Here is a 12,250-nt window from a genome sequence, read left to right as displayed (position 1 = left end):
TGGAATTCTCCACCATCCACCTCAGTCACATTCAAAAGCCAGCCCATCCATGAGCTTTGATAGGACAAAAAAGCCCACCCTGGAGTCTGTGCTGTCATCAGACCAAACCAAATGTAAAAAGGCAGTCCATTACTGATCCAGAACTTTTCAAAAAGTATTCATTTGGAGCAGTTTGACGCCCTAGAGCACCCTCGGTCAGCCATTTATCCATTAGCTGAGTCATCCCACTACACTCAAAAAGAAAGGAGAGACTGAATAGGACAGAGGAACAAGGATTGATGTAGGATAAGGAGGATGAGGAGGACTAAATCTTGTTTTGTTTTGACAGCCGCCCACAGCAACGCCCCACTGACCTCCTGTCACGATCGTCTTTAGAATCATCGGACCAAGGAGCAGCGTGATATGGTTTCCACATAATTATTTAGTGAAACGCACAAAAACAATAAAGAAAGAACAAAATGTGAAGTCAATGAAGTGCTAACAGTACACAAAACATAAACAAATATCCCACAAACACAGGTGGGAAAAATGCTACCTAAATATGAGACAACGATTACAGCTGCCTCTAATTGGGAATCATACAAATCACCAACATAGAAAAATAAACTAGAACCCCACTGTAACGGTTCTCTTGTGGTGAAGGACAGTCGGACCAAAATGCAGCGTGATGATGATTCATGATATTTTAATGAAGGAAAAAACTATACATGAAGAAACTACAAAATAATGAAATGTGAAAACCGAAACAGCCCTATCTGGTGCAAACACAGAGACAGGAACAATCACCCACAAACACACAGTGAAACCCAGGCTACCTAAATATGGTTCCCAATCAGAGACAATGACTAACACCTGCCTCTGATTGAGAACCATATCAGGCCAGACATAGAAATAGACAAACTAGAAATGAAACATAGAATGCCCACTCAGCTCACACCCTGACCAACCAAAACATAGAAACATACAAAGTAAATTATGGTCTGGGTGTGACACCCACATAGAAATATTAAACTAGACTACCCCCTAGTCACGCACTGACCTACTCCACCATAGAGAAACAAGGGCACTCTATGGTCAGGACTTGACACCTCCATTTTCTCTCTCTCTAAATCAATTTCAATTTAAGGTGCTTTATTGACATGGGAAACATGTGTTTACAAAAGCAAGTGAAATACAGTTTGAAGTCGGAAGTTTACATACACCTTAGCCAAATACATTTAAACTCAGTTTTTCACAATTCCTGACATTTAATCCTGGTTAAAATTCCCTGTCTTAGGTCAGTTAGGATCACCACTTTATTTTAAGAATGTGAAATGTCAGAATAATAGTAGAGAGAATGATTCATTGCAGCTTTTACATTCCCAGTAGGTCAGAAGTTTACATACACACAATTAGTATTTCATAGCATTGCCTTTAAATTGTTTAACTTGGGTCAAACTTTTCGGGTAGCATTCCACAAGCTTCCCACAATAAGTTGGGTGAATTTTGGCCCATTCTTCCTGACAGAGCTGGTATAACGGAGTCAGGATTGTAGGCCTCCTTGCTCGCACATGCTTTTTCAGTTCTGCCCACAAATTCTCTATAGGATTGAGGTCAGAGCTTTGTGATGGACACTCCAATACCATGACTTTGTTCTCCTTAAGCCATTTTGCCACAAGTTTGGAAGTATGCTTGTTCATTTGGAAGACCCATTTGCGACCAAGCTTTAACTTCCTGACTGATGTCTTGAGATGTTGCTTCAATATATCCAAATAATTTTCCTATGTCATGATGCCATCTATTTTGTGAAGTGCACCAGTCCCTCCTACAGCAAAGCACCCCCACAGCATGATGCTGCCACCCCCGTGCTTCACGGTTGGGATGGTGCTCTTCCTTTTTCCTCCAAACATAATGATTGGTGTTCTTCAGCTTGCAAGCCTCCCTCTTTTTCCTCCAAACATAATGATTGGTGTTCTTCAGCTTGCAAGCCTCTCTCTTTTTCCTCCAAACATAATGATTGGTGTTCTTCAGCTTGCAAGCCTCTCTCTTTTTCCTCCAAACATAACGATGGTCATTATGGCCAAACAGTTCTATTTTTTTTTCATCAGACCAGAGGACATTTCTACAAAAAGTACGATCTTTATCCCCATGTGCAGTTGCAAACCATAGTCTGTCTTTTTTATGGTGGTTTTAGAGCAGTGGCATCTTCCTTGCTGAGCGGCCTTTCAGGTTATGTCGATATAGGACTTGTTTTACTGTGATTATAAATACTTTTGTACCTGTTTCCTCCAGCATCTTCACAAGGTCCTTTTGCTGTTGTTCTGGGATTGATATCCTTCTGATTAAATTCAATTTTCACAGAACCGCTAGTTGCAATTCCGATGAGGCTCTCTTGTTCAGATATTGGTAAGTGGACTGGAGGCAGGGCATGAACGGGATAATGAATCCAATTGTATGTGTCATCCGTTTTCGGGAAAGTAATTGCGCACCCAACTCACTCAGGTGCTTCACTATATCACATTTGACATTGTCAATAAGCTTGAGTTAATTTGCACATAAAAAAATCATACAATGATGGAAAGACATGTGTGTTGTCCTTGTTAATCCTGACAGAGAAGAGCTCTAACTTCTTAATCATAGCTTCAATGTTGTACCGCACATTGAATATAAACTCAGCAAAAAAAGAAATGTCCCTTTTTTAGGACTCTGTCTTTCAAAGATAATTCTTATAAATCAAAATAACTTCACAGATCTTCATTGTAAAGGGTTTAAACACTGTTTCCCATGCTTTTTCAAATAACCATAAACAACTAATGAACATGCACCTGTGGAACGGTTGTTAAGACACTAACAGCTTACAGACGGTAGGCAATTAAGGTCACAGTTATGAAAACTTAGGACAGTAAAGAGGCCTTTCTACTGACTCTGAAAAACACAAAAAAAAGATGCCCATGGTCCCTGCTCATCTGTGTGAATGTGCCTTAGGCATGCTGCAAGGAGGCATGAGGACTGCAGATGTGAGACGCCTAAGACAGTGCTACAGGGTGACAGAACGGACAGCTGATTGTCCTCGCAGTGGCAGACCACGTGTAACAACACCTGCACAGGATTGGAACATCCCAAAGTCACCTGCAACAATGTCGCCTATGGGCACAAACCCACCATCTCTGGACCAGACAGGACTGGCAAAAAGTGCTCTTCACTGAAGAGTTTTGTCTCACCAGGGGTGATGGTCTGATTCGTGTTTATCGTCGAAGCGTTACACCGAGGCCTGTATTCTGGAGCGGGATCAATTTGGAGGTGGAGGGTCCGTCATGGTCTGGGGCGGTGTGTCACAGCATCAATGGACTGAGCTTGTTGTCATTGCAGGCAATCTCAATGCTGGTCATTACAGGGAAGACATCCTCCTCCCTCATGTGGTACCCTTCCTGCAGGCTCATCCTGACATGACCCTCCAGCATGACAATGCCACCAGCCATACTGCTCGTTCTGTGCGTGATTTCCTGCAAAACAGTATGTCAGTGTTCTGCTATGGCCAGTGAAGCGCCCGGATATCAACCCTATTGCGCACATCTGGGACCTGTTGGATCGGAGGGTGAGGGCTAGGGCCATTCCCCCCAGAAATGTCCGGTAACTTGCAGGTGCCTTTGGTGGAAGAGTGGGGTAACATATCACAGCAAGAACTGGCAAATATGGTGCAGTCCATGAGGAGGAGATGCATTGCAGTACTTAATGCAGCTGGTGGCCACACCAGATACTGACTGTTACTTTTGATTCAGACCTCCCCTTTGTTCAGGGACACATTATTCCATTTCTGTTAGTCACGTGTCTGTGGAACTTGTTCACTTTATGTCTCAGTTGTTGAATCTTGTTATGTTCATACAATGTTTTGCACATGTTAAGTTTGCTGAAAATAAACGCAGTTGACAGTGAGAGGACGTTTCTTTTTTTGCTGAGTTTAGTTGCGGAGAGTCCCTGAAATCCTAGATTCAGATCATTCAGGCTAGAAAAAACATCACCCAGATAGGCCAGTCGCGTGAGAAACGTGTCATCATGCAGACAAGTGAAAATTATGGTCGGTAAAGAAAACTTTAAGCTCATCTTTTAAAAAAACTTCTTCCCCTTGATAACCAGCGCAGATCATTGCATAGTGCAGAAAATACATGAGAGTTCAGGGGCCTTGCTTTAACAAAGTTAACTGTTTTCACTGTAGTAGGTGCCCAAAACGTCTTTCAAGCTGTCAGGTATTCCCTTGGCAGCAAGAGCCTCTCGGTGGATGCTGCAGTCTACCCAAGTGCCGTCGGGAGCAACTGCTTGCAGGCACGTTACCATTCCACCATTTCTCCATGTCATGGCTTTTGCGCCATCAGTACAGATACCAACATGAGCAGCAACTACGTTTGGCTACATACCGTTAGTGGAATTCCCGTGAGAATGTAACGATTAATGTGATTGGATGTTAATTGTTTCACTAGGCTACCTGTATTTGACTTTGTGTTGTTATTTCGCTGAACACTAGATGGTTTAATTTTATGTTTGGCAGTGAAACATGGCTACGCAGGCGAGAAAAAAAACCTCACCCAAATGTATAGCCCCGTTAGAAAATATATATGGACTGTTTGAAAATGTGAAGAAAAAATATATACAAATGTAAAAAATAAAAATGATATACACTACCGTTCAAAAGTTTAGGGTCACTTAGAAATGTCCTTGTTTTTGAAAGAAAAGCACATTTGTGGGTCTTTAAAATGACATCAAATTGATCAGACATACAGTGTAGACATTGTTAATGTTTTAAATGACTATTGTAGCTGGAAACAACTGATTTTTAATGGAACATTTACATAGGCGTACAGAGGCCCATTATCAGCAACCATCACTCCTGTGTTCCAATGCACATTGTTAGATAATCCAAGTTTATCATTTTAAAAGGCTATTTGATCATCAGAAAACCATTTTTAAGTGTGTTAGCAGAGCTGAAAACTGTTGTACTGATTAAAGAACCAATAAAACTGTCCTTCTTTAGACTAGTTGAGTATCTGGAGCATCAGTATTTGTGTTTTCGATTACAGGCTCAAAATGGCCAGAAACAAAGACATGTCTTCTGAAACTCGTCAGTCTATTCTTGTTCTGAGAAATGAAGGCTATTCCATGCGAGAAATTGCCAAGAAACTGAAGATCTTGTACAACGCTCTGTACTACTCCCTTCACAGAAGAGCACAAACTGGCTAAGGTGCCGCTGTAGGCCCTCTTTGGTTGGGGACAGAAGCACCAGATCATCAGCAAACAGTAGACATTTGACTTCAGATTCTAGTAGGGTGAGGCTGGGGTTGTTCTAGTGCCCTCGAAAATTCGTTGATATATTAGTTGAAGGGGGTGGGGCTTAAGATGCATCCCTGTCTCACCCCCTGTCCATGTGGAAAGAAATGTGTGTTTGTTTGCCAATTTTAACCACACACTTGTTGTTTGGGTACATGGATTTTATAATGTTGAATGTTTTTCTCCCAAAACCATTTTCCATCAATTTGTTTAGCGGACCCTCATGCCAAATTGAGTTTGTCAATTAGGGTGTGCAGGGTAAACACTTGGTCAGTAATTTGGTAAAAAGCCAATTTCACATTTGCTCAAGCCAATTTCACATTTCCCTGAGGAAATGTATGAGTCTGCTGTTAATAATAATGCAGAGGATTTTCCCAAGGTTGCTGTTGACATATATCCCCCAGTAGTTACTGGGATCAAATCTCTCTCTCTCTCTCTCTCTCTCTCTCTCTCTCTCTCTCTCTCTCTCTCTCTCTGTCTCTCTCTCTGTCTCTCTCTCTGTCTCTCTCTCTCTCTCTCTCTCTCTCTGTCTCTCTCTCTGTCTCTCTCTCTGTCTCTCTCTCTCTCTCTCTCTCTCTCTCTCTCTCTCTCTCTCTCTCTCTCTCTCTCTCTCTCTCGGTCTCTCTCTCTCTCTCTCTCTCTCTCACTCGGAGGTGCAACTCCACCCCGGCCCTGCATGTCTAGCCTGTCTTCTCCTGGGGACTGGCCTGAGATTCATCAAATAGGATTTGCAAGCGCTTAAGGCAGCACTTTTGTTGACTATCTCATTACAGCATAGCTAAGTACTCGTTAGGCAACACTGGACTAGCCTTGCGCTCAGAGAATGGAAAGGGTATAAAACTTGAGTTGTTTTTTAAAGCTCAGGCAGATTAGCATCGCTGGGGATAGGTTTTTCTCTTGATCAGAAAGACAGGGTTTTTTTCAGACTAATTTTCAAGGTTGGAGGACAGGTCAAAGTGAGCTCATCTCTTGGGGGAAGGAAGGTTTTTCTCCACTTGTTGTCATTCTGCTCTTGCCTGTATGCTGATAAGAAGCCTCAGTGCTCCAGGACCATTCACACAGCAGAGGGGAGTTTGCTTGTCGTTCTGCACTTTGGGAGTAGAAGGTAAATTACAAGTGTGTGAGTGTTGAGTTGGGTTTGTGTTCTAGTCTAAGGGTATGCAAAGAGGTAATGGGGATTGGAATGAGTGCTTGAGAAGAAAAATCAAAGTCCCTTTGGGTATTTTTGTTACAAGATTCTAAATGTAACTTGCTCAGAATATATAGTTGCTGGATCCACTGTGGGAGCTGGATCCACTGTAGTAGCTGGACCCACTGTAGTAGCTGGACCCACTGTTGGAGCTAGACCCACTCTAGTAGCTGGATCCACTGTAGTAGCTGGATCCACTGTAGTAGCTGGATCCACTGTAGTAGCTTGATCCACTGTATTAGCTGGATCTAATGGTGCAATTTCCCATTTGCCATTATTTTTCAGATGTAGAATTATTTCCCCCCTATGTTGTAAACCAGGAGTGGGGAATATTGCCCTACAATGGCAGGTGTAAGTGAGGCTTTTGTTCCAACCAAGCAGTAACACAGCTGATCCCAGGGACTACAGATGGAAATTGATGACTACAAAACTGTCTGGCTGGCTAAGTCTGGCACATTTACAGAAATGTTGATTCCATGTACATTGTCCCTGTTAAATAAATGTAATAATTGAAATTAAATTCCATTCATAACTGTCTTGATTGATGACTGGGATAAGTTGATTAGTAGAAAGCGCAGTGTTACTGCTTGCCTGCAATGAAAGCACAAAATCAAATTCAAATCTTTAGTACTTTTTTGCCATTTACAGGTGAAGCTAACTACTGGAAGTAGACTACTTTTTTTTGATCAATGAAAATAAAATATCAGTGTATGAAAATATTAGGCAATCATTTCCATTACTTTTCAGAATTAAACCTACCTAATTCTCACATGATACTATTATTGTGTTTACTCGGCTAAATTATACATTCTGTTAACATTTTACTCCAGAGTGATCTATTTTTGCAATTTGAAGTGTACAACATTTCGATATGCTAATTTTTCACGAAGTAGTGGTTCAGTAAACTATGTTTCTTAACAGTATCTTTAATGTAGCTCAATTTACAGTGTGAAGTCATTTGTAGTTTGGTAGGCTATATTTTCAGAGTGGCTTCCCCAACACTGCTCCTGGGTAAGACTCAGGATACATTTCATTTCTTTAAAAGTTTCATTATTTACAATCTTTATTTTTTTTAAATATATAATCATGTGATACAAGATGCAAAATAATACAATCAGGATTAAGCACTATGTTATGGAATTTACTTTCATTGTGTGTAGATGTCATGTGGCCTTCAGCGGAGTGGCCTAACCTGGAGTTGTTGTGTCTTGGGCTGTGTTTTTTCCATTTTAAGAGTGTGTACTGTGGACAGCAGACACCAAGATAGGGTCTGGCGCAGGCATCAAGGTTGAACAGATGTGGCCACACTAGAGTCACTAGAGCTGAAGGTCACCTTGATGGCTGTGATGTCACTGAGGATCTCTGGGAGTTAGGATGTCATTCACTTGTGGCTGTCATCATTAAGATTATTGGGTAGGGACGGGGATGGCCTTAATTTGTGCACATGATTGACTCAAGATTGGGCCTGTCAGCCAGTTGTCATCAACAACAAGGAGTTATTTGTATCTAGGTAAGATTTGTTCTCCTGACACAATTCGGTTGAGAATGTTCTACATGTATTTTACAGATCAGTAGGGTTCGCATGGCTTGGGTGACACCATTGACCTCTGGCAGGATCCCCCCCACCCCCCTCACAACTGTTTTGTCGCTGTTGATTGAGTCAGTGGTCATTTCTAGGGTTCTAAGTGTGATATTTGATTCTTGCTGATTCACGTTTAGTAGGGCTTTAGCATGTTAATGAGGTTTAGCACACTGCACAATGGGACTCATTCCAAGTCCATTAAACTCTCCATTCACAGTCCTCTCCATGGAGAAAGAACTTGGAGAGGCATTGTGTGTAAGTTTGCCTTTGATTCTAAGATGGATTGTAGTAACCCCCTCACAGCAACGGAAAGCTTGATGTTCTGTATACTTTATTTTAGGGCTTTAAAACAATATTTATTTATATCTTGAAGAAATGTGTGTGTTTATTTTACGACATACAGTGGGCTCCAAAAGTATTGGGAAAATGACCATTTTGTTGTTGTTTTGGCTCTGTACACTTTGTATTTGAAATGATACAACGATGTTAAAGTGCAGACTGTCAGCTTTAATTTGAAGGTATTTTCATCCATATTGTGTGAACCGTTTAGAAAAGTAAGCACTTTTTGTACATACTTTTTTGTATAAGTTAAGTATTTGGTCCCATTTCAGGGGACTAACATTATTAGGACAAATCCACCTATGTGGATTAAAGTAGTCAAACGTTAAGTATTTGGTCCCATATTTCTAGCATGCAATGATTCCATCAAGCTTGTGGCTCTACAAACTTGTTGGATGCATTTGCTGTTTGTTTTGGTTGTGTTTCAGATTATTTTGCACCCAATAGAAGTTAATGGTAAATAATGTATTGTGCCAATTTGGAGTCACATTTATTGTAAATAAGAATATAATATGTTTCTAAAACGTGAAGGGGGGGGGGGTGGTATGATATGTGTGCGTCTGTAACTTTTTCTAAGGCCTATAATATACATACTTCAGAAATCTAATTTGATGTTATACAAATGGTGGCATGGCAAACAGATTCTGCCACTTTATGTAGTATGACTTTGCTGGTAAATGATTGAAGGTGAAGGTGGTGGTCTTTTTATACTAATGCCCATCTAAACCTGGTGCTCTCTCTTTGTTCTGCAGGACCTCAGCTCGTTTGCCATGCCCTTCTTGGTGAGAGATGCCGACCATATGGATACGGACGGCATACGGAAGGTAAAGTGGTGTCCCTAGGTACACCCTCATCAGCTCAGTGTGCTCTGAGAAAATATCTATATTTATTTTGGAGGAAATCCAGAGATAGTTGGTGTTCCTTTAGCCTGGTGATCCAGTTTGGATGTGCTTCAGCCAACTCCTCTCTTGTGATTGTGCCAATCATACTGTGGTTGGCTACAGCACGTACAGTTTTGGACCAGGCTAGGGTTAGTCACAAAGGCCATCATTTGGTACTTCAATTCTGTTTTCATTGAGGAAAATAGAAATTAAAAGCATCCCCAACTCAGTTAACATAGTCTTGATTAAAACCTCAATCTTTCATCATTACCTATTTAAATTCGGGGAATGGCCCTGACCTCACACTGAAAAAAAACCATGACGCCTTTGATATGATGACTGCTCTGTGGGGATAATGTGGTCAGTCACACAGAGGACGTAAGCTGAGCCAGACCTGTCAATCAAGAGCCTGGTGCTGAGTCATCGGGTTAGAGCAGGACCTGAGAGTACTGGTGCTGAGTCATCAGGTTAGAGCAGGACTTGAGAGTACTGGTGCTGAGTCATTGGGTTAGAGCAGGACCTGAGAGTACTGGTGCTAATGTTACGGTGAGCGAAGGGGGGAACCCAAGAGCGGACTCAGCAGAGGAAGCCGGGATGAATGCACAAAATGTTTATTGAACATAGCAAATGGGGAGTGCAGAACCGGGGAAGCTCAGATGAGTAGCAATAACCAGGAGTGTAGAGTGAGGTTGGAGTTGGCAGCACGAAACAGGGGAACAGGTCCTGCGGGGAATCCAAGGTAATGGTGGTGAGTAATATCCAGAGCAAGGTGGTTGGTGGTAAGATGGGGAACAGGAGACAGGAGCCAGAGACAGAGCGGTACTGCAAGGAGAGGACAAAAATGATGTAAGTCAGAAAAACAAGCACAGCAGTGCAAACAGGATCTAGCGCAAAGACAAAAGGCTAGAATCATAACTGACTGATAAGAGATTACGATCTGGCAGCGTGGAGATGGCAGGTTTGAGTATATGTAGAGGTCTTGATTATGGGACGATATGCTCTGACTCCAGCACACCTGTCTCCAACCACACACACACACACACACACACACACACACACACACACACACACACACACACACACACACACACACACACACACACACACACACACACACACACACACACACACACACACACACACACACACACACACAGAGAGACATACCCTCTGCATGCAGAATTCTGCAAAAATATCCTCAGTGTACAACGTAGAACACCAAATAATGCATGCAGAGGAGAATTAGGCCGATACCCGCTAATTATCAAAATCCAGAAAAGAGCCGTTAAATTCTACAACCACCTAAAAGGAAGCAATTCCCAAACCTTCCATAACAAAGCCATCACCTACAGAGAGATGAACCTGGAGAAGAGTCCCCTAAGCAAGCATGTCCTGGGGCTCTGTTCACAAAGACAAACACACCCCACAGAGCCCCAGGACAGCAACACAATTAGACCCAAGCAAATCATGAGAAAACAAAAAGATAATTACTTGACACATTGGAAAGAATTAACAAAAAAACAGAGCAAACTAGAATGCTATTTGTCCCTAAACAGAGAGTACAGAGCGGCAGAATACTTGACCCCTGTGACTGACCCAAACTTAAGGAAAGCTTTGTCTATGTACAGACTCAGTGAGCATAGCCTTGCTATTGAGAAAAGCCGCCGTAGGCAGACATGGCTCTCAAGAGAAGACAGGCTATGTGCACACTGCCCACAAAATGAGGTGGAAACTGAGCTGCACTTCCTAACCTCCTGCCCAATGTATGACCATATTAGAGAGACATATTTCCCTCAGATTACACAGATCCACAAAGAATTCGAAAACAAACCCAATTTTGATAAACTCCCATATCTACTGGGTGAAATTCCACAGTGTGCCATCACAGCAGCAAGGTTTTTGACCTATTGCCACAAGAAAAGGGCAACCAGTGAAGAACAAACACCATTGTAAATACAACCCATATTTATGCTTATTTATTTTCCCTTGTGTACTTTAACCATTTGTACAACACCGTATATATAATATAACATTTGTAATGTCTTTATTGTTTTGAAAGTTCTGTATGTGCAATGTTTATTGTTAATTGTTATTGTTTATTTAGCTTTTGTATATTATCTACCCCACTTGCTTTGGCAATGTTAACACATGTTTCCCATGCCAATAAAGCCCATTATATATATATATATATATATATATATATATATATATATATATATATATATATATATATATATATATATATAGAGATAGAGAGAGAGAGAGAGAGAGAGAGAGATAGAGAGAGATAGAGAGAGATAGAGAGAGAGAGAGAGAGAGAGAGAGACAGAGACAGAGAGAGAGACAACACCGGATGGACACCAGAGGGCGTAGTGGGAACAGATGTGACAGTTGAGGAAGGTGGCCTCTCTTTGAACTCCCACACACAAACTCACTAAAATACAATCTGATAGGTGTGTGTGTGTACGTGCATGCAGTGCACACACACATTTTTCAATTAATAAAGTGGCAGAGATGTCATTAGGAGACATGTTACAGTAGGCCTACCTGTCAATAAAAGGACTGAAGATCTCCCAGGTGGTGCAATTCAGAGATGGATGTCTCTTACTTGGCATTGTTCCATATCCAAACAATAATCTAATTCGTTGTTCTCATTTAGGTGTTTCCAATATTACTCTTAATTGGATGTGGTTACACTTACATTCTCTTACATTTTCTGTCATTTAGCAGACGCTCTTATCCAGAATGACTTAAAGGAACAATTAGGGTTAAGTGCCTTGTACAATGGCACATTCAAACCATTGACTTTTTGGTTATTGACCCAATGCTCTTAACCGCTAGGCTACCAGTCTTACACTGTGTTCTAATAACCTGGTCTGGAATGAAGACTCTTAACTCTTTGTGTTGTTAGGCCACTGTTGTTAGGCCAAGCAACATCCTAGTACCAACAGGATCAGTTGA

The 12,250-nt window shown here is 41.5% G+C and overlaps 1 protein-coding gene across 3 annotated transcripts in view; it reads left to right on the top strand.

The window, feature by feature from the left end:
• Positions 1-6,020: 6,020 nt before the first annotated feature.
• The window catches only part of LOC112232700 (5'-AMP-activated protein kinase subunit gamma-1-like), a 124,903-nt gene continuing 118,673 nt past the window's right edge, over positions 6,021-12,250 (top strand). For 2 of the 3 annotated variants that reach the window (XM_024399888.2, XM_024399887.2), the window contains exons 1-2: positions 6,022-6,403; positions 9,161-9,232. In XM_024399888.2, the coding sequence (XP_024255656.1) occupies positions 9,179-9,232 (54 nt within the window). In that variant the 5' untranslated portion in view covers positions 6,022-6,403; positions 9,161-9,178. Of the gene's footprint in view, positions 6,404-9,160; positions 9,233-12,250 lie in introns of all 3 variants that reach the window. The other variant, XM_024399889.2, reaches the window with a different exon arrangement.

Source organism: Oncorhynchus tshawytscha, linkage group LG16 (genome assembly GCF_018296145.1).
Source record: "Oncorhynchus tshawytscha isolate Ot180627B linkage group LG16, Otsh_v2.0, whole genome shotgun sequence".
NCBI lineage: Eukaryota > Metazoa > Chordata > Actinopteri > Salmoniformes > Salmonidae > Oncorhynchus > Oncorhynchus tshawytscha.
Note: the sequence above shows the minus strand (reverse complement) of the source record. Positions and strands in the feature narration are given on the sequence as shown.